This window comes from Strix aluco, chromosome 8 (assembly GCF_031877795.1).
Source record: "Strix aluco isolate bStrAlu1 chromosome 8, bStrAlu1.hap1, whole genome shotgun sequence".
Lineage (NCBI taxonomy): Eukaryota > Metazoa > Chordata > Aves > Strigiformes > Strigidae > Strix > Strix aluco.
The window spans coordinates 28,729,028-28,752,930 of NC_133938.1; the positions used below are offsets into that span (position 1 = coordinate 28,729,028).

The 23,903-nt window shown below is 37.8% G+C and overlaps 1 protein-coding gene across 6 annotated transcripts in view; it reads right to left on the minus strand.

Moving 5' to 3' along the window:
• DNM3 (dynamin 3) overlaps window positions 1-23,903 on the minus strand; it is a 187,351-nt gene that overhangs the window by 120,839 nt on the left and 42,609 nt on the right. For 4 of the 6 annotated variants that reach the window (XM_074832867.1, XM_074832868.1, XM_074832864.1 and 1 more), the window contains 8 exons: window positions 23,341-23,476; window positions 21,916-21,983; window positions 20,503-20,641; window positions 18,566-18,652; window positions 16,116-16,186; window positions 12,444-12,492; window positions 10,773-10,802; window positions 4,198-4,311 (listed from right to left, as the gene is read on the minus strand). In XM_074832867.1, the coding sequence (XP_074688968.1) occupies window positions 4,198-4,311; window positions 10,773-10,802; window positions 12,444-12,492; window positions 16,116-16,186; window positions 18,566-18,652; window positions 20,503-20,641; window positions 21,916-21,983; window positions 23,341-23,476 (694 nt within the window). Of the gene's footprint in view, window positions 1-4,197; window positions 4,312-9,537; window positions 9,556-10,772; window positions 10,803-12,443; window positions 12,493-16,115; window positions 16,187-18,565; window positions 18,653-20,502; window positions 20,642-21,915; window positions 21,984-23,340; window positions 23,477-23,903 lie in introns of all 6 variants that reach the window. The other 2 variants (XM_074832865.1, XM_074832866.1) reach the window with 2 other exon arrangements.

Here is a 23,903-nt window from a genome sequence, read left to right on the forward strand (position 1 = left end):
AGGCATAGCTCGAGCAACTCACATTATTATGTTATTGTTGGTATAAAAATCACTAACATTCCTGCTAGCCACAGAAGCTGAGAGCAGCTTGCTGTGTGGCAAGTTAATTCTATAAACAGACACAATATCAGACCTTAGAGTAACTTCTCCCCTTTCCACTCTCTCACCTCCTCACTTACTTTCATATCTCCTTCCCAAACCACACAGGATTTTACAATTGGGAATGAACTGTGAAATTATAATACAAACTGCATCTATCACTAAATGTTGATAATATTATCCTTTCTTATTGAAACAAAATGAAAATATTTTATCTGGAAATAAGACTAAAGGGAATTTTTCCAACAAATGTAAATTTCACGTTTTTAGAAGTTCTCCCAGAGCCCAGCTCGACAGCCTTTGCACACCAATAATGCCAGTGAAATCTCTGGATGCTTTAGAAAGAATGAGATCACATTCTTTGACCATGCCTTGTAAAAATGCTACACCACTTTACAAACGGCATCCCTTCGTTTACAACAAAGGGCTTTTTGATTCACAAGCTGGAATGGTGTTCCACATTCCCAAAGTCCATTTTATTCTAACGTAGACGTGGCTAATTCACAAACTTCAGATTTGCAGGTTGACTCTCAAATGAACCTTAGCACAAAAGCTTACAGCTTTTTGCACTACTTAAAGCAGTAACAACTGAGAACTAAAATGCTTTTAATCTTTTTGTGTGTGTGTGTAGGTATGCCTTATAATACTTTAGCTAGTATTACATGAAATACTCTATGAACAAAAACTTATTTGTGAGGTCAATGAATGTGCCAGTCTTGCACTTATTTACAACAGCCTCAAAGCCGTACACAGTATTTTCCTTGCTTGATTTTAAGCAAATGGAAAAGCACAAAGTAATGGTTCTGGTCACGCAGCAATGTTGTAAACACAATAAACTGCATGCAGGATCAGAAACTAATCCAGATTAGCATTCACATAACTGAATCTATAACTGCTTTATCCACACTGTTCAAACATTAGCTTGATATTTCCGTATTTATAAGCCTAAAAAGCATTCTTAGGCACCGATTCCCATCTCATCAGGAATAAAATCCTGTTGTGTTTGAGAAGCAACAGGACCATGTCAAGAAACCAATCGTTTCTTTTGTAATACTGATATCATACAACAAATTCTGAAATCTTTTGCCAAAGTAACTTGCTTCAAAATGCATTCCACAGTGAATTTTTTATTTATAAAAGCTGCAGCTCATAAATAAAGGAAATAATTTACATCCTTCTAATGGCACTAGCAAGCAACCACTTGCATTCAGAGGGTGATTTTCATCTCGGAGTAAATTCCAGACTACAGAAAAAGGGCTCAGTTTACACTAGAGGGGGTACACAGCCCCAGAGTTCCTAGCAAGCACTATAGCTTTGTGCAGTACGTTGTCAGAGCTCCCTGGTACGCAAGCTGCTACAACATTCCTTACTCAGGGGTAGAGGCACAGGGGGAACAAGCTCAACACTGTGGCAGAACGAAGGTGAGACCTGACTTTCTGCATCTTCCGCAGCTGTGATGAAGAGGCCCTTGCTACTGTGCAAGGAGTGCAGAAGTGACCGGCCCGGGTGGGAGGCATGGGGGATCTGAACTCCCTACGACCTCAGAGCGTGCACAGCCGTACTGAGCCCAGGCACAGTCCAGACACATAAACATGGGTATCACTTCACACATCACTGAAGACTACATATCTTACCAGGGTGGAAATACAACAGCATGCAGCCATTTCAATAATCATCTGAGAACAGGATGTGACAACTACCAAACCAAGCTGAAAGTGAGGAGAACATTTTAAGGAGACAAAATGTAATTATAAAAATTGGAATTCAGCCAGGAGATCAAATATCTGCTGCTTTATTTTGAGAAGCCAGTAGTTCTGTTTCTGAAACAACTCACTACTCTTTTGATTAACCTAATGGTCAAGCTGTGGCTTTGACCACCTTCTGAAAGTATCTAAAGCAGAGCTTACTAATTTTTTTAAGTCCTACTGAGAAAGGTCCAGTAAAAAAAAAAAAAAAATCCAACATAACCTTGTGAACACTTTCCCAGGAGAGAATAATCAAATTATACAGCAAATCTGTACATAAGAAGGAATTCTTTCCACCAGCAAAGCATGGAATACTGTACTGCTATCTTCTCTTACCACTCTAAAAAATTCCTGAGTGATCTCCCATATTGGCCTGAATGAATTACTGGTATTGTCATGACTCCCAAAACACAACTGCTTGGTAATTAAGAGACATTTTCAAAAATGCATATGGAAATCAGACAGCAGCCAATTCCTTCCACGTACCATTCTGACTCCCAGGTGACACTCTCTAGTACACTATCAAAACAATTTATTTTTGAAGTTGCATAGCAGAAGACATTCCACAGATATTTTCAGGAATTTTTACATTGCACACTGAACAAAGATCAGACTCAAAAAAGCAACACTAAAGCTACCTCAAAAATTGCCACAGCACGTCTTAGATGCACCTCCAAGTGCCTAAGATGGAACATAGCACAGGGTGCTAATCTCACCACATCGCTTATTTTAGTTACAGTTACAGGTACCAAATTTAAGACAAGTTCTAGTAGTTTCAAGATAGATCACAAAAAACAACAGCTTCAAATTTTAAAATTCATAACACCACCTTTGCATTTAATTCATTTTTATGTCATTGCAATAAAATGCTTCAAATAATATTTCAGTAATCTGAAAATAAAACTTCCCCTCTTGACACTTACCACTTTGCTCCTCCTCTGTCTGACACACACTCATCTTCCTGTTACAGTAAATTCATGTGAATCCTTTTAAGTCTTAAATAAAGTGGCAAGGGGCAAAACCTTCACGATTAACCTAATTTGTCCCTCAATCTTAAGGTCTATCCCAAAATGGCTACTGACTCAGGAAAAGACCCTCTACTGACCAGCACAGTTTCCCCCAGCCGCTGTATTACTGAAGTAGCTACCTATGAGAAGTACCACATTCTGGATTTGCAGGACTCAGCAAAGCTCTGGCTTATGTACATGCATTGCAGGACCTCTACCCAGTGGTTCTGGAAAATCCACTGCAGCGAAATACTAAGGTTGTTTAAAAAGAATATGAATTGTCTGCACAGTCCCCATCAATCAACTCCCTGTTTTGCTGGGATAAGCCAGTGTTTTGATTATTACTTAGAATAAGATGGAAAGATTGAGTGATGTTTTAGAGCTCATTTAAAACTCTCTTTACCTGTGCCTCTTCCATCCAATGAACTGGTTCACCCTAAAAATCATTAAAGTTTTGCTGAAAACATTTAACTTAAAAAACCCAGAAAATAATAGGATTTTTAAAAAAAAATGTAGCCCAATTTTCCTACAAAAAACAACATAAACCTTAAAAAAACCACAAGGGCTTTACTGCAAGGCTGATAGTGCACACTATAATTCTATTTTAACCTTCAAAAATTAACAAGACTAATGGAGTTCTGGATAGTGCATATCGTTACCAACGCTGTTAAATAATTAAACAGAACAGACAAGCCGCCTAACAACATATTCAAGAAAGTAAGCAATCTTGATGTCTTGTTCATCATAGAAATGCTTTTTCCAGTTCTTATATCACTCACCTCAGATTTACTCAGCAGCAGCAACATTTCTTACCAAGGTGCATTTTTTGTCAAATTCAAAAATCCACACCAACCAGCCACAGAACTCTGCAGACAGGCTTTTCATCCTCTCAGAATACGAGGATGGAAAACAATTGTTATCGTTAAATCAACTGCTGTAGTTACTTTTAGAAGTAACTTTACCTAGACATACGGTAGATGTGCAAGAGCAATCCAAACAAGCACAGGACAAGAACCAGAACATTCCAAAACAGGTTGTTTTGTTTTGTTTTTTTCAGACCAATGTGTGGAAACCACAGGAAGAGAGGAAAAAAGTAAACCTAAAACCAAACAAAAACACCCCACACAACACCCTGTATTTATGTTATCAACATTTCAACAGAAGTCTTAGAGTGTCAGCATTCTCCATGAATCAAAAGCAGAACATTTAAAAAACACAGGTAGAACCTTAGAAGATTCTTTCAGTTCAAGTCTGTACAAGCTGATATAATATTTTAAGCTGATATCAAAATACTGAATAAATACTGGTTTTTTTCCCCCAACAGAAAAAAGTTCTTCATTCCTTACCTCATCATCTTTATACCAGGACAAGCTTTCTGCAGTTAGAACGAACCAGTATTCCTTGGACCCTCCTTTCATGATGCCAATATTGTTGATGGTGAGCCAGCCTTTCCGGATGACCTGTGCAGAGGTGCAGTCAGGCACAAGTTTAGTTCATTACTCACTTGACATAATTCTGCTGTTGCATTCATTCTTTCAAATAAAGAATTGTTAAATAAAATAAAAACAGGTGCATTTTTTCAGTCTCTGGCAAATTCAAGAGTTTTTGCAGGTTCCTATCATTCAAAGAAAAAAAATGGAACAAAGTGAATACAGTGTTTTCATTCAAAAGGCTGGAGAAGGAGAAGCCTAAATATTATCGTATGGTACTTACAGCATGTATAAGTTCATTAAGGATAGTGTAAACTTGAAGATATTTATTTGCTGTATAATAACACGTTGTAAAAATCCATACAACTTTATGTATGACTACTCTGTTCTAGTCTAATCATCAAGGTCATTTGTAAAGTTGGATACTAGGAAAAGCCCTTAGATTCTGGCAAAGCGAGTGGCTTCTGGCACGCACTGGGAATTTTCATAAGGGGTTGAATTAAGTGACAAAGTGGACAGATCTTCTACAGTTACTTTGAAATTAAGGTAGAAAATGGTAAGGAGAGATATATGAAAGCTATTTTCTTCTCATAAGGTAGAAGAGGAAAAGAGGAAACAAAGGCAGCAAAAAAATCAGGGGGAAAATGGGTAAAGCAGAGCTTCATAAAATAGGTACAAGCCAAAGATGAAAGAACAGATGGGAACAGCATACCTATAAATATTAAGGCCAGAAGGCTACATCACACAAAGAGGGACAAAAGAAAACTTAGGAAGAATGAGACAACTGCAGAGGTGAAGAAGAGAGAATGGTCATGAGAACTGGTTTATGGATCATATAGAAGTGCTCAGAGAAACCCTTCAGAACTCCCTCAACAAGTCCCACAAGCATGGACTGCAACATTCCTCTCATAGGGCTTTACAAGACTAGTAACTCCAATATCAACAGATAACCAGAGGAAAACCTTGCTCAATATCTATTCCTTATCATCTATAAAAGTGTCAGAATCAGAATTCACTCCCATTCAGCATGCACATTCACGTAAACTCCCTGAAAAACACCTTTGGTATTGCACAGAGCAAGGAACTAAGTTACATTTGATAACTAAACCAAAGAAAGAGATCAGAGGTTGCACCTGAAAAACTGGTAGGAGTATTGGTAATGCACATAATCCAAGAGTATCAATTTCATTTCAAATAAGATCATCGTGTTTTCCCACTCACTACCAACCAGGCCAGCAGTGTAACAAAACCACTGAAGATCCAAAACCAGTCTGCAGGTTTTCAGCCTGTAAGAAAATCGCTAAGAAAGCATCAATTTGGTTCTGAAGATTCAGTAAGCTATGAAGAACTGGCCATGACTCCTGTAGAGAGACTCAAGGGTATAGCACAAGCTATGGAATAGCCTGTACAACAAATGTTTCTGCAGAAGTTTGTCTTTTTTTTTTTTTTAATATTTATGTTCATTGGGCAGGACAAAAAAAAGGTGGAGAGGGGGCATTACTGAGTACAAACAGACATGGAATGCTTCTCCAAATGCAAGGGAAACATACTGGTGAACTCGATTACCCATCAAATCCTCATTTTATTTCATGATGTTTATTGAAATAAGCTTTTAACAGGGAACAAGCAACATGCACATATAGCCAGTGTACTTGGCCTTCAGGCAGCTGCCACAGAACAAGTTTTGGAACCAAGTTAATTTCATTTTTTTCTGCACTGATCTACACAAATGCAAATGAAAGGAATTTTAGGAAAAATCCAGGAAATTAAGGTTCCCCAACCACTTGAACTTAGCTCCACAACAAGGTCAGCTATATTTGTAAAGCAGACTAAACACTTCACAGCAAATGTATAAAGGTAGTTATTCCCATGCCATAAAGAAAGTGAATAAGAGGATGCTGTTGGACCATGCTGTCTGCAGTCGAAAAGGCTGTGATGCTCCCGATAAAGCACATATCCACATAAGGAAGCACAGGGAGCTGGGCCAGCACGCTACTGAGAACTGGTTTGGACACATCTTAGGGTAAAAGATTTGAAGGCTGATGTCACAGTGGGTATGAAGAGGTGCTTTCTAGAAACAAACCAGTAAGAAATACCCAAGTAGCACGTTCAAGAACCTTACAGGTGATGAACACTTAAAAGGGAAGGTAAGTACCACTCTCTGCTTATTCCATTCAGTGTTTTCCCTCATCATTACCACAGATTTTGTAGTACATAAGAGTCAAATTTCTCAATTTGTCAAGAACGCATTTGTGGTAGAGGTCTCAGAACAGACCAAGCCAAGATTTTAAGATCTAAACTATACAAGCCATTTAAGAAGAAATGAAGTTTTTAATACTCCTAGTGTAGGAACTCCATTAATTGCATAGCTCCAAAAGGCTGTCTTGCTCCAGTCCAACACATCTCCCCATAGATGCATAACCATCACTGGGTGTGGACAGAAACAAGCTGACTTGTCAATACAAACACTGGTCACTCTCTTGTAAAGGAAGGAATTTGCCAGTTGTTTCCTCAAAAATCCTGTGTGCTGAGGACTAGATGCAGCTGTTATTCCCACACAACATGGCATGAAGAGCACGGCACCACCAGGCTATTGCAGTAACTTGGGTACGTGTTTTTCATGTACAGATTTCTAGACCTGTTTATCTATACCCCTCTGGGAAAACAGGGTACTGTGTTCTCTAAAATATGCTGGACACTAAACCAGATCATAATTACCCAAAATACTTGGAAGCAGTTCCAGGGGACATCAAGAGAGAGAAGATGAGCTTAGTGTCCTAAGCCTCACGTTCTTTTCATTGAATTTTTCCTGTTTTCCAACCACATTTGTTAACTACAAAAAGCTACACTTTCAAAATAGTACCAGCATTGGGCTCAGAGGGGAGGGAGATGTCAGATCAACATGTAAGTGCAATACAAAATGAGATTAAGCAACATAGTTTTACTTTCCAGGGAAGCTGAATTACACCTTAGACTCCAGCCAATTTCTCAAAAAATAACTCAAGCTGTGTTTTAGAAATAAGCATACTTCCATGGGCAATAAGTGGCAAAGATTTCCAAAGAGACTTTTGAAGTTAAAGAAACTCTGATGGGGGGGTGCGTGTTGTTTTTTAAACTATTGCATTAGCTATGCTGTTTAGTACTTCAGCTTGAAAAACTAGTGTGTTTCATTCTTGTTTTCACTAGTACATTTTCTGGTTGATTGGATTTAAATAGATCCATTTCAATATTTTCTCTCATATTTCTAAGTGTCACTCTGTGCAAACCGGATATTAGTGACATGAGTTATGAGCTTCAGGAAGGTGAAAAATATGGGCATTGCCAGAAGCTAGCGAAGACAATATTCTGACCGGTAGTTAGACTCCATGTACAGGATGAACAAGAGATGACACAGTTCCTTCCTTCAGGGTCCTGATACCTAATCTGGGTGTCTGAAAAATGAAACTTAGACGGTACGAATGCACACGAACAAGCCAGAAGGAAGTAATTTTCTGATAGTTCAGCTGCACAAAACCCAAACTATATCTGTTGTTCTTATACTCCACCACTTCATGGACAAACAGGAAAGCAGCATTTGACACAATAGGGTACATTTTATGTATTGCTGCGTGACTTATTCATTCCATTAAATCAAATAAGGTATTTGTAAAAGAAATACATTAGAAAATCAGAAAGTGTACAATTTCTTTAAAATAAGTATTTGAAATATGATTTCAAGACAAGTGAACTTGACTGGGCAGACAGAAATACAAGTGTGAAAATCATGAGGCTGGCTACTTCCACAACAATACAAGCAGCAGCATTTGTTGAGTTAACATAACTCTCTATTAAAGTTGTGTTATGTAACTCCATTGAAGTAACTTTGAACACGCAACTCCCAGCACTACTCCATCTTATTATCACCGTCATAACATGTGTTACCAAATAGTAATCACATTGAGAGAACAAAAATGGCAAGAACTGCTCTGTGAGGCATCCTTACAAGCTATTGGTTCTTTAGGTTCAAATATGAAGATCTTGCTCTACAGAGGCTAAAAAGGAGCAACAGGTTAGAGGGGAAACCTAATAGACTATTTCACTAATTTGCAAAATATCAGAGCATAAACTGATCGTATCTGTTCTGATACTGAACACAACCAAGATCTTGTGACCTTGCTTCCCCAAATCGCTGCACAATATATTGCATAACTTAAAAATAACAACAGTGGCTTAAGTCCTAAATACATCTACTTTAAAGAAAAAATTAGTCTTTACTGAAGCAAAACACTCTGTAGTGAAAAATTGAAACATACTTCCAAATGTAGTTAAACAAAGATTGAGGTGATTAAGTCAATCATGAGGAAATCTTAACCTAGAAAATAAGTATAGTTAAAGGCCACTGAACACCAATACTTCTCTGGTCTTGATAGGGTGAAAATTCAACAGCAGCATGTCTCATTCAAGGATATTTCAAAATTTAGCACCTTGTGGTTGTTCATGGGCACCACCTCTTTTACAGAAACACTGGGATTTCTTAACAGAACAGCCTTGTCATGATTTTTCATGACCACCTCACTGACCATGGCACAAGTTTCCATTTCCATCTACTTCCTTAAAAAAATTCTGTAAACACATTTTTTTCCTGGGTCATGCAAGGTAACAGGATTTAAGTATATCTGAAGAAAAGAAGCAGCAAAACATGCTACACAGCAGGATTAAAAAGAAAAAAAGAGGTTACTAGGGAAAAAGTTACTTATTAGCACTATAGTTCAGGCCAACTGATGCGGTCTGAATGCTACTTGCGTCCAGAACAAGTGAATCAGATTGCTGGTGTAAGGTTGTAAAAGAGACAGGTCAAACAAAACCTTCAAACCCAAACCTCCAAACCACTTGGACAGTGACTTGAAACTCATAGTTCAGCTTAAACCCCTTCTCTAGTTACAGGGACTACTTGAAGCACAGCACCAGATTTTGCCACAGAAGTAAAACACAAAAAAGAATTTTGTATAAATTATATATAATCCTCTATAATTTTAGTATCTCGCATTATGACACACAGAGTATCAACTGGGCACATGGAGCAATGACACCTTCATCTTCAAAGGTTTATCATGAAGGGAAGCTTTAAACACTAAATTTTAGTCACCAAAACAAATCTCAACACACAAAATACACAGTTAAGAGCGGGTGAGCTTTCAGGAACCAGATCTTGCTAGTGTGCTGTGTAAAACCAAGCATTACACTGATTATTTCAAGCAAATTAGAAGACAGACTAACCTGTGGCTTAAAAAGAAACTTTGTGGAGTCAGGTCAAAACCTCAGGCGGTAGCAAAGAAAAGACAAACAAAAAAGGCCAAAGTTTAAGCATGAGAGGATAAATTAGTAGTAGAGGAAAAAGGAGCAAAAAACATGTTAAGAGGAATGGGCATTACACTTCTTCCAAAAATGCAATATTGCTGCGCTCATCTTATTTCTGAGATACACAGAAATAGTTAATAGTTATCTGCATCATTCCAGTTCAAAGCAAGGTACAAAAAAGAAAAGCAATGGATTGCAAATGAGCACCCCGCTATTTTGGGAAAACTTAGTGATCTTGATCTCCCAAGAGATTCAATTCAACTGCTGTTAGAATCAGTGCTGCCTAGTCCTTTTTCCTTTATTGAACATTAGTTTCAGTTTATTTGAAATGATAACTAATATAATTTCATAATGTGACAACAAACTGGAAAAATGTGTATGTTTTCATCATAGATATTAGCAAAGAACGCACACAACAGATTTACTTCTTACACCTAACCATCACTGAACCAAGAGTAACTTGTTATAAAATTAACTACTGTTTAGACAATTAATTCTAATTAGTAATATTAAAGGCATTCACATATTTATTTACTCATGAGGTGGAAGGGTTAGAAAGGAATCTGTCCATGATATATTGATCCTCCTGGTGCTATGAAAAGAATGCTTAAAAGGCTTTAAATATTTTTAAGTTTATTAATAAAATTCACTTTTTCTATCAGAAGTAACTCATTTACTTACATAAACAAAATACCAAGAACAGTACCTGTACCCATAAACAGCACGTTTATTTACGCAAGAGCTAATGTTTCCTTTCGGTTACAAGAACCTTATTTGCTCACCTTTCAAAGAGGTTTACTATGAATAGAGGCACTTACATCAGATAAAAACTGCTTTCCAGTTATATAATAAAATAAACACCAGTTAGTCATTTTAGTTTGAGAAACTCAGTAAATTATAAAAATATTAAATTTATTCAAAGTTTTCTACAACATTTTAAGTTATACTAGTTCATACTTGTAACAGCAGGTTAGTGGCAGTTAAGTGATGAACTGCAATTATACTTTGTTGAGGAAGTGTTACAGACAAGACACTTTTAACATTAAATAGTTTAGTAGCAAGTATTCAACAAACCAAGGAGTTAGAGACAAACTTTGCCCTCTGAGAAGCTAAATGAAAAAGCAACAATAAAGCTTACAGAACTTAGCTCGTACAATTTGCCTTGAAGGCGGTAGATTGGTTCCCTGAAATAGCAAATTGCAAAAATGAAGTTTTATTTTGGAAACATTTTCTCATTCTTTTCAACTCCAAACAATTAACTTACAAACATCTGTTTATTATCTTTAAAATAAAAGGTTCAGCAAAGTCCTTTATACCAAGAGTAATCAAGTTTCAACATTTAATTTAAAACACCAAGCTTTTCTCCACTTCTTTAGAGACAAAACATTCACTTAATTAAAAAATCATTCATTTTATTTGTGTATTTTGAAGAGTGAGATAATTGGTCGATTTTCCTTTTATGGGCCACTCCAAAGTGATGACGGTTGTTGTGTTTGACACATGTTTCAGCACAGCTAGATAAGAAGGAAATCTCCCCTCAGAGGGAAGAGAGCAGTCTTTGAAGCCACTTCAGTGTTTAGACCTTTCAACTTTTTTCATTTTAGTCCAAACCATATATTACATCAAAAATGCCACTCATGCTGGTCAGGCTGCGGAGGACCATCACATCCAAGAAGTTAATGGATTATTTTAACTAACGTTTCAAAAATAACTAGTAATTTCTTGGTGGAAGGAAGAGGTTGGACTTCTAGCCCCAGAAAGATGACTACGTTTTAAAAAAAAATGCTAGAATTCTCATCTACAACAGCAGACTTTCTGAAATGTCAGGTTTATCACCTGAGGGATCTAAACTCAGAGGTCACATTTGAAAACCTCAACCTTTCACCTCTTAAGCATTGTTTGACCAAATTGCACATGAAAACATGAGGAAGACGTTCAATACTGGTAATTATTTATACGAAATTTCATTGTCTTATTTTTACTAGAATTTTTTTTTCCTTTGAAAGTACATACTAACTCCATAACATTTTCTTTCTGTTTAAGACTTTGCAAAACCCTCACAGTGAGCAGAAACCCTCAAAGTTGTAGCATTTTCATTATTTTCATCTCATATAAAAAAAGAGGACCGATCCTGTGAAGTACTGAGCACCCCTGGCCCACACAAAAGCAAAGAAAGCAGCAAAGCTCAGGAGCACTTAGCATCTTGCAGAATCAATCCCATATTCTTATGTGATAAAAAGAAACAAACAAGTAATTTCATTAATGAATCTCAGTGAAAATACTCATTAATCTGAGACCATCAACCAGTTATTATTTGTTTACTTTGAGGAAGGCCTGTGGTACACAGTTAACATCTTTGTGAAGTCAACTGAAAGTTTTCAGAAGAGGCAAAGGCAAATCTGCTTTTGCTTGCTGAATTGCCCCTTCACTGCTATTAAACTGTGAACATATAAGAACTAGTAAAACAATTATGACAAAGCACACGCAAGCAAGTACTCACCAGCATTTTGGATTCTGAAATTCACAAGTTTGCAGTTAATGACAAAATACACTGATGTGTAACATGAAAGATTCAACGCACTAAATGGCATGGGAGGGGAGACACTAACCAGCAGTGCAAGCAGTAGCAGAAATATTAAACAATAAATGATGATAACAATGAAAGTCAGGTGGCTCTGAAAAATTCAGTGAAACAAGCTGATGATAACGCATTTTATGTCTGAAGCAGAAAAGGTAAATGATACAGCAAATAAACGCAGCCAAGAAAACCAAACAGCTTGGATTAACTTGCACATGCCGTTATCCATTCTCTGTTAGGTGCCTACCTGATTTCCCACTGCACTTTTGTTAACCTGACTGCTTCTTTGTTGGGCACTAAGGGAAGCAGAGGAAAAGAGTTACACTGAAGAAACTTGAACTAAGCCAGTTCCCAAGGAATAGATTTTAGCAGTAATAGTTACTTCTGATTCCAGCACAGAAAGCCAGAGGAACAAAGAAACACAGCAAAATCATTGCATATATGTGCATATTTCAACTACTTTTTCTTACAGTATAGGAATGCCTGCTTAGGACAGAAGGGACATGCACAGCAGACAGCTCCTACTAATCATCTCCTTTGTAACAACATCCTGCTTGGATTGGTAAAGGTTACTAAAGCACAGAGAAATTATGGCTCATGTGGGTAACCTGGGAAGCATTAGCCTCTAGAAATAGTCAAAAGAGACAAAAAACCAAGCCATTTCTGTTATTTAGTGCAGTACAACAAAACCCTCCCCTGCTAGAGGGTCCTTAATAGCTTTGTCTTGACTGTTTTGGATATTATTCTAATATTTCTATGCACTTTGAGGGTGTAAATATAACCAATGCACGAAGCAGTCACAAAGCTGGTTCAAAAAGCTGGAATCTTGTAAGCATAGAGCACATCTGAAGTTGAGCAAATTATTTTAAATATGTTTTCATTCTTGAAATCTGGTAATCCCAGTTCCTGAAACAAAACACATTCCTGTCTCAAAAACACACAAGTTGTCATTAATTCTAAAGCATTTGCATTATGTAGTGGTTTGAAAGTGTTAGGCCACAAAATTAAAATATTGCTGGAAAGAGGAGAAAAGTGTTCATCCAGCAGGCTTTGGCTGCTTGACCATCGGAGCAGCCACTTGTGACAGGAAGTTCTGTTTGGATTAGATTATACCATTTCAGCAGGCACTGATTAACTGAAGAAAGAAGCATACATATTAGATCAGCTACAAACGCTGCCCTGAAAGAGTACGAAAGATGTGCTTGGATCACAGGCTACGGGCCAATCCTGCAACCGTTTTGTGCACAACTGTTCTACCAAAGAATTCCTCAGCCTGTCCCAACTCTGATCCTGCCCGTCGGACCATATTCTATCAAAACAGCAATCTGTGAGAAGATCCACAAGGTCGTTTATTCCACGTGCCTATTCACTGGGCTTAGCTCTCAATCATCCAGATCCTTTTGGCCAAATAACACTGCATGTCCCTGGTGCATTGGCTGAGTTGCATAAGCTTTGGTGCATAAATTAGGATTAAATAACGCACACACAGAAAACACAGCACTAACCCTCCACCAATTCCAATCTGTTGTTTGAGAAACACACATGAGATGGCTTTAGGAAACCTCATTGCCATTCTTTTGGTTTGGTTTTGAGTTTGGGGTTTTGGTTATTTTTTTTTTTAATTTTATTTTATTGCCTTAGGAAAGCTAATTAGACCATTAACATCATACTAAGAAACCCACACCTTTTAGAAACAGCCCAGCAATTGGTCCTCTATTTACTGTTCTAAACACAAATTACTCTATGTAAATTGAAACATGTAGCTATGTATGAGTTACACCAACTGGAAACAAACCCAATCCCAACATTTTACCACTCATTCTCCCAAATTAGACAAACATTAATATTCTAAGATTTCACAACTTCATAACTATGCAAAGTTGTTCTAAAGATTGGCATTCTTAAATCCTTCTCAAGTCAATTCACATCACATTGTGCCTGCTTTAGGCTGTGCAACACCGCAGGGTATTTTGAAATGTCTTGCACTCTCATTCTTATGAGCAAGGTTCCCAGGACTAACACTTAATAAAACATTGCAGTCACATGAGGCAACTGGCTAGAAGATGCTACAAAAGAAAGGAAATGCTAGGGAATCTGGGGAATCTATAGTCCAGAACTGGATGTTTAGATACTGCAGAAGCCCATACGCTACACAAAAATTATTTCATTTTCCAGTTCTAACACAATTACTATAACAATAATATGATTACAGAAAATGCGTATTTTCTACTGTTTAGCTCATAAATTAATATATTTTACATTTTAAACTGTTCTTAGTTATCCAAGTTTTCTCTTCCAGTTGAACACATGTCAACAAAGATAATTCCCTTTCCATCAGTTGCAACCTACAGAAACTTTTGCTTAAACTTATCAGTGAACTTAAGCAGAAAGCCATTTGTTATCTACTTATACCCCACGCACAGCGGCTGGGCATTTCTAGATCTCAACTGGCAAAAGAGGAAGCAGCTTTCCCAAGAAATTGAATTCAGGCATTGCAACTTCTTGGAAAAAACACAGCAGCAAAGACCATGGACTGAACTACAGGCCCCAGCAGCAGCATCCATGAGGGGGATTTTTCCAGGGGAGAGACATAATAAAATAGCTCCAGATATGCCTGGCACTCCAGAAATCAAGACTATGAGACATGGAAGCTTAACCCAAGGAAAAGTCTTTTCACAGGAGGAGAGGCAAGCATTGGAATAGGCTGTGTAGAGAGGCTGGAGAATCTCTGGTTTGGGAAGTTTTCCAGATCTGATTGGACAAAGCCCTAAGTAACCTGGTCTGAACTCAGCACTGACCCTCCTCTGAGCAGGAGGCTGGACTATGTGACTTCCCAAGGTCACAACACACACCATGAATATATATGGAGTGTTTTTAGCAGGCTTTTTCCTGTCAGAAAAGGATGAAGAAAAGTAAATAGCAGGCAGGTTGTTATCTTGACCTCTAGAAGGCCAGCTACCATTCCTACAACATCCTGTCGTTTGTCAAGAGAACTGATAAGGATATCGAGGACCTGCAAGTGATTCTAGAGAAAGTTGTTCAAACAAAACACATAAACAGTCCCCGGCTTTGCCTTCTCCCCTCTCAGCTTACTAAACTCCATGTTTTAAACCTTCAGGGCATACTGCCAAAGATGCGGACCTTCCTTCACAGTGCTAACTAGAATAGGCCATAGTATAATACGTACTGTGGTGCCAAACTTTGTTGCCAGCATCCCACACGGATGAAACCTGTGGTGATTCCAAACACTGTTATGGCAAATATGGCATGAATATGACTGAAGGAACATTTATTCTTCAAAGAGTGAAGACATCTTTAACGTTTTTACTAGTGTCAAAATGTTGGTATGAAGTCCCTGAGGCACAAATTGCTGGAAGCAGAGGGAGAACATTCTGGAGAATATTCTCACAGCCTTTTCAATTAAGCAAGGAGAACGTCAAACCAGGCCCTGCAGGGCATTCTGCTACTATTATTCTCTACAACCAAACAGCAGGCACACTTACAATTCAGTGACACCCATTAGTCTGAGCAAAGCTGTTTCACACGGAATCACAGCTCCCAAAATATGCATTAGCAACAATGTGGAAAGACCACCAATGTTATACATATCTGTGGTCCTAAAATGGATACAGTGAGGGCATCAGCTTGCCAAAGCTGCTTCCTGAGATGCATGTGATTCCAGACCAAGACATAAGCTTCAGCTTCAGTGCAACCAGGCTTGTAGACTGGGGTGAAGAATCCCCTACAAGTGGGACCGAGTTCAAGAGTATGTATCTTGAGAAAGAGGATGTTCCTGCATCTTTGGGTCTTTGCAACTTGCATCTTCACTGTCACACTTCAGGACTTTTGTTTTGAACTTAGTTTTAAAAACAAAACTACAACTGACAGTGTCTTTATAACAAAGTCTCTATATACATACTTTGCAAAGCCAATGAAGTCTTCATGGTTAGTGTTGATGTAAGAAACCTGGATATCAATCAGCAGCAGCACCTATGAGGGGAGACAGGAGAGTAAAAAAAGGGTGGGTAAGGTAGGGGAGAGAGATTGAGGAAAAGGCCAGGAGAAAAGAACAGAACTTGAGTTTTCTGCATTGTTGAATATTACTTTCATAATTGTTCAAGCCAAAAGCAACAATATTTTCTAAATCCCACCACTTCTGTTTGTATCCTTGTTTAATAAGCTAGACTACAGAAGAGCAATTCCCTCTTTCTATTTTTTCTCCTGACAGATCTCATTTTTTTTACTATCTTGGCCCTTGTCCACTTCATTAAGATCAATCATACATGGCCAGAGAGTGTGTAATAATATGTAACAGAGATTCTAGCTCTACGTTTTGCAAGTCAAGCAAAATTCTGTCTATTTTTAGCATTCCATCCAGGCCAGCAAGGAACCCAAATCTTAAACCTAAAATCAGGGTACCTACATTTTCTTTAGGTTCTACACAAGGAAGTGATAGGTAAGCTAGCCCTGTCACAGAAAATGTACAGTCCAGGTAGTAGACAGCCATTCTAGTGCACGCATCCGACTTCAAATATAGGCTAGTCAATGAAATAACAGAATGAATGGTTTCTGTACTTATCACTTGCCAGACCTTCAATAGCCCAGAGACACAACTTGATTCAAACTTGATAATCTAACTTGGCAAAGAACTTTCTAAGATATTAGAGAAAGGTCACTCCCACTCTTGAACAGCTTCTTGAACATGCATGAGACTGCACTTCCCCCTGCTCTTTACAGACTTCCATTTATTAGCAGGGAGCATGGAAGAAACCTATTGCTACCAAAGGGTAGCATTTAATCTCCTCAAAGTGTACAGAGTTATTTTTGTACAGCTCCTCAAACACAGCATCACTCCCAAATTCTTTACAGTTTCCAGAATATATTAAGTGCCTCACTCAGAGCAAAAGATAGTGAGGATTTGGGTCTAGCTCTTACCTCTGAAATTATCCTCACTAATGTTTTGATTTATTAACGATAACAGCGAACAGCACAAATAATGATGTGAATATGTGACAATAACCTATTTGACCAATTCTTGGCATTTTCAGAAAACTGGTATTTTGTACTTTGTTCTGAGAAATTGCCAGGTAAGTGCACACAGTGAAGAATGGAGTAATAAGAAAAAAAGACTCAATTATTCTAAGTCGTATCTTCTTCCAAATTTTGAAATAGCTTAGTGTGCTAACTAGAACTCCCTGTAAGTACAAGCCCAGCAAAAACAATTTTTAAAAAATTATTTTTAAAGCTACGTTCACAGCACAGATTAAAGGAAAAGAAGCAGGACGTGCTGCACAGTTCCTTAGCTCTCACAGGGACAAGACTGGAGAGCCAGGAGTCCAGAACAACTTAAGAGCTCTGCCTAGCCCTTCTTTCCCAAATATTTTTGTTGTCACACTCTGCACTCTCCAGACAATAATTCCTGCTTCCATGTCCAGTGGATTTTCTCACATGTAATTTAAGCATTGAAGTTTCCTGGATTTGGAGTACTTATCTGGGTGATGCATGTTCTAAAGAAGTTTCTCTGAATTATTATTTTTTTAAAACTTCAAGGAAAGCAACAGTCAGAAAATATCTACATCCATGAACCTGGAATGGTGCTGGTTAAAAAACACTTGAATTTGAGTTTAAAATACCACAACCGAGAATTATCAACTTGATAGCAGTCCCTGCCTTTTAGAATAGCCATAGGAAGAATCTTTTTCTTGCTGATTTTAGAATCCAAAGGAGAAATTACTTTATTGATTTTCAAGTTTGAGATGCTGCCTTTCAAAGCATGCAGGAGCCCTCAGGGGTTCTTCACTATGCACCTCAGCATGGCCTGGGACAGACAGGGCCAAGTTGCTCAGCTCAGCCTGCGTGCTGACGCTATTGTTCAGCAACACAGAACTTCAGCAGCAACGCTTGTCAGAGCTCACACATCCACTACGTGGCTTGTCAGTCCCACAAGTGTCCCGGTACAATTGCTCGTGGGCCTCACTGCAATTAGAACATGGGATTGGTGTGTTAAAAAAAACACCTGGGAACAGAGCAGAAAAAAGGCTGGGTATTTCTGTGTGTTTGTGTAATCATGAATTGATTTCCCACAAATAGCTGTTATAGCACAGCACACTGTGGCACAGGAAGAAGCCAATGCTACTTTAAGCCACCAACCCTAATCTCAAAAAAACATATTAGGATTTTCTGTAACAATTCTAGTTTCCTCTGTCAGAGCTCAGTGGTAGAGGAGCAATTGCTCTCCCCTTCTAAAAGCGTGCAGCCTGCTGAAAAAAAAATTTTAAAAATCTTTTATTGTCTTCCTATACTTTGTACATAAGAAATTTCCTCCTCCACACATCTCCCCGAACTCTTGAATCTCCTATTTATTCTTACCTGATCCTTGGTCTTCTCTTCTCTTTCACGAATATAGCCGGCAACAATTCTTTCTGTTTCCTCACACAACCTTGGATATGTTGCCAACTGAAAAGGAAAATTAATAAAAGTTTACACCTACAGGGTGGCTTCAGTATAATATAGAGGAGACTCCAGCTTTCCTCTTTGGAGGCAAGCAATTATTATAAATGCTTGGGCTAAAAGTTAAGTACACTATAAAGCAAGCCTTACTTCTATTAATAATCATTTCCCAGAGCAACTGGAAAGACCTAACTCTTGGATTGTTTCTGTGCTTTGCTCCATGGAACATTGAGGAAAAGACACTTTGGACATGTGAACCACAGCTTATCGGCCTTGGGGTGAGGTTTCTCCGTGCTTCTCTCGTCTCCTGTGCCTAATTCCAGACTGGCACTTTAAATAATTTTCAAGTTTCTTGTTCTTTGAAGGCTCCACCTTGTGGCAACATTCTTACAGCTCAATAACAATACTGAGAAAAGAACCTGCACAATTAATTCATGTGACATATTGTGCAAACTTCGACGGAAGTAGAAAAAAACCTGGAAACTCCGCTCAAAATACTGCAGCGAACCCACTCCTCTATGATCTTTGTTAAAAGATTGTCATCCTTTCCTGTACTGAGAAATAGTTCCTTTACCTGCTCATGGGTACAAAAAAATTGCATTATTCAGAAGAACGCAAAGGACATGACAGGCTATTTCTCAACAGTTTCAGCATATCTGTGCTCGTATGCCAAAACCACTCCTGTACTTGCTACTATTAGGGTGCCCTGCACCCTGAGAAGAGGGTAAAGCAGATGAATAGAAGGTGAGGCCAGTTAGCTAAGAAGTCTACAAGAGTCAATGGGATCTTCTAAAACATCACAGAGTAATGGGAGAAAAGATAATTGAAAATCAGCAACTATTAGTTGTCAATGCTCTAGCAAGTGAATCACAGTATTGACAGATGCCAACTTTCCTACGAAGGAAGAAGCATGAAGAAAAAAAAGCTTCATATTAATATATCTGAAACGCTTCCTTAGCCACAGCTGGGGGGTTGGAAGTTTGAGGTTTCATTCTAACAGTGTACACCAACACAAGCACACTCTTCAGGAAAACCATTCACAAATACTCATAGTAATGCTATGTTTAGTTTTGATAAACTTATTTCTTAATTTATTACACTTGCAGGATCTTGAGTTAAAAGTTTAATCGATGCACACAACTTTCACATCAGGAAGTTTAATGCTCAGCAGTTCTTTCCACTTAAATATTCAATATTTCTGTGCAGCAAGCTCATTCATCAACATTAATATGTAAGGCTGTACAAATACAAGCGAGACAAAAAATCTTCCCAGCTTTCTACTTCTAATTTCTTGACAGATGGAGATCAGACATTTTGGTGTTGTGTATGAGAAGTTTTAGACCCTTTACATCGCAAAAAAATGTGGTGCTACCCAGTAAAGTTTCAATATAGAAGGAGCATTTTTCTCTCCTTGACAGACATCTCTGAACACATTTGAGGCCTTTGCTTTAGAAGAGTTTCACTGTTTCTTCCTCTTACTAGCATTGGAAAAGAAAACTTTAAAACACAAATTTTTTTGCCGATTTACACATCCACAGAATTGCTGCTTACGTTCCATCTTCAGTATGAATGAAAACATGGTTTTAAAAGAGAAAACTGGGGGCAACTCTCAGCAAAACTCCAATCATGAGGTGTGTGTAGATATATATATATATTTTCAAAACACAGGAATTGAAAAAATGAACATTTTCAGCATTACATGATTTTGAGTTTTGCAGAAATTGTAATTGCTTTATAGTCTTACTCTGTACATCAAGTGACGAGATCAGAAATCTCTTATAATACCATAAAACATAAGACAAGCTTTGTATTATCATTATGTTATACTTACGTTACCAGATCTATTTGCAAGTTACCTTTTTAGTGCATTTCTTGACAGTGTTGATTAACTCTTGCATCACCAGATCCACACTTTTTAAGCAAGGTCCTTTCAGCTTAACTATCTGTTTTTTAACAATGGCTTCAAATGCCATATCTGGAGTAAACAAACCTGTTCTGTGGAGATAAAAATATGTAAGACAGTAATATAAACATCATGCAAGGAAGATTTTTTATTTTTACTGAACTGCTCATATCTTCATTTTCAGAGACTTACAGCTGAGTAATAACAATCCCTAACACAAACAGCCTTCCACAGAACTGTATTTGCTCCTTTTCCTTTAAAAAACGAAGTGCCACTGCGAGTAAGAATAAAGTAGAAACATGCCCTACTACTTGAAGATGACTATGAGCACTCTGGAATACTGATATAATTCAGTAAAGCCTCTTCAGAAGTGCATCAAACCTTACGTAAGGGATAAATGGCATACTCCAACCTCAGCCCTTTATCTTGGCCTAAAATACCAGTTTCCCCACACCTTCAGAAAAATTGGGGTAGTCTATTTCATGTTACTTCCTCTGACAAGATATATTATTCAAATAAAGTAGAAATGGACTACAGATGATTTGCATAACATTCTCAATTCATCATATGCTGATGCAAAGTATTGTATTGCTTCAAGGTTTCAGGGCTGAGAGCTCACCAAGTCACCTTGGTAACATTACTGTACAAGTAATACAAAGAACATTTTCCAAAATACTAAGAACAACAAAGCTTGTAAGCAACACTTTCAAAAGGGGGTAGGAGGGAAAAACCCATAAAAGAAGAACCCAAGTCTTTCTATTATCAAAAGAACAATTATATGGGTAACGTATCTAGTGAAGTGTCCCTCCGAAATGGACAGATCATTCCAAAATGAGATAATTAGGTCATTCCAAACCAAATACCTCCCTCTTCCCAAACCTAATAATACACTGCAGACATATCCACAAAATAAAACCTCAGCCAAGTCACTTGTAAATCAGTCATTTCAAGAAACAGTTGAGAATAAAGGGGAGTAAGATCGTGCAAGGAGTATGCTGCAACACAAGCTGAAAAGTTTTTTTCCCCCCATATCAAGACACAAGTTATCCCTCTAAAACTTATGATGTTTCAGGAATACAGGCTCAGTGGAACTGCAGTCACTACGGAGAATAATCAATGACTTTTTTTTTTCTGGTAAAATAATTTGAGGATTTCCAGGTAAATTAAACCTGTTCAGGCAAACCAGCTGTTTGACCCAAAATAGCTACCTGAAAAACAGAAGCATGAAGGAGTGGAAGAAAAAAGTCAGCTGCTGGGAGCAGGGCATTAGTAATATAGTTTACCACTCAATAGCCAGCGTGTCCACAGGTTAAAGAGTTCACACCCTCTATAATGTGACTGGGCTTGAAAACACGGGAGCACTTGCCTGATACCATGTATGTTCTTGATTGCATAACTTATTTCTCTCCGCAGTTCCTTCTCATTGAATTCCATCTAGAGGAACAAAAGCATATAAAAGCATATTAGGGGAAGTTTTTAAATAAAACAGAAAACATTACCTGTCCCAATACAACTGGAAGACAGGCAAGTTCAACTGGCAAAAGAGTAATTTCTGATTTTGTTAAACAAAGCGTAAGTATCTTAAAACATTTTAAAACTAAGGCTACGGGCAGCAGTAAGGATTGTTGAAAATTATGCACCCTTCCATTCCAGATATACCTACCGCTGGAAGGATTTTGCAGAACATCCCAAAATAGACATGAGTTGATAGAGTAAGCCAGAAACAACATTAGTAAGATGCAACTTTTTTTTTTAAGCCTGGTTTCCTAAAGTGGTGCAACTTCTGTGATTATGTTCTGTTTATACTCCCCTTCCCATCCTAGTGTTTTTCAATCAAATTTAATAGAGGAGTGGTCTCAGTTATGAAGTTGTAAAGCTTTTCTGGCAGTGTCTTGAAAGCCAGCTAGCTGGAAGAGAAGTTAGTGTTATCACAAACAAATGGGTCATTACCAAAGCCCAACTATTATCTGTTCTGTTGGACTGCTAGTTGACCTACCACATTTAAGCTTGGAACCAGACACAGGCCTGTCTGGTTGCTACCCAACTGAAAGTTAGGGGATATCAAGGCAGTTGAACACAAAACAGGCAGAAAGGAAGCTTAGAAAAAACGTAAAAGAATGGGGACTAGAGATACAGTAGGGTTCATGATGAAGGGAAGCTGAAGCCGCTCAGTGAAAGAAAAAAAAAAAAAAAGAATACGTAATACAAATTCATAGGAAGCCAGGTTTCATTAGTTCACACCCCACTGAACCTCCACTTATTCTGTTACCCAACGGATGGGTAAAGCAAGAAGAGATGTATCAAGAGGAGAAACATTATCTCAAAACACCAAATTTGCTTCTGCTCCACCTTGCACTATGAAAATGTAGGACTGAAAGCTGGATTTGATTTAATGCTGTGAAAACAGGAAGTAGAAAACACAGAAAATGGCTATTTTCCATAAGTCTAATTTTAATAGGTACAAGCTACTTGAACACAACTTAAATTTACCAACCTGCCCCATCTAACCAGAAGGAAGGTATCATTTGTGATAAAATAATTTAACAGTATGGAAAATAGTACAACTGGGATTATAATGATATTCTAATTACTGGATTTCAGATTTCTTCGCATGTCTGAGTATCCAAAATGAGAAATGAAGCCCAATGTCTCAATTATGACTTCATGCAATTTCTTCCACAGTTAAGAGCATGTTCTTCCAGTCAAACTTTATCGTGGCTTTACCACAATCAATATGAACATAAGAATACATAAATAACACACAAAGCACACCATCAAGATGGATAAATACCTTCACTAGTTCAAAAGGAAAACGTTCATGGAAAATGCGATTGATTTTGGCACCTCCTGAAAGTTCTAGCGTATCAACTTGATCTCCTGATCCTTCAATTCTTTTCTCAAAGTCCACTGAAAACTGTTGTACCATCCTGAATTTCAAAGAGAGGAGGAAAAAAAAAAAAACAAACAACCATTTAAGCATGTCAACTACCAACTTGTACTTCAGTACTATGTGACTACTAGTGCCCTATTAAAACATGTTTAGGAACTGACAAAAGTATCTATAACAACAATTAATTTAGTCAAGTTGTCAATCCATAAAATCCACACCTACATACACACCCCCCTACACCCCTCCTGTCTCGCAGGACATAGCTCAGTATATTATTTTCTTTCTTCATAAATGTTGGTTTGGGTTTTTTCAAATACTGTTTATGAGTTAAAAGTCAGCTACAAATACAGCAGGGTACCAGGCTACATTCATCTTTTATCAAAGATCACAAAATTGTAAATGTTACCATTATTACATAAATTTTTAATTTTTTTTTTTTTTGAGAAGAAAAAGTGATAGCAGTC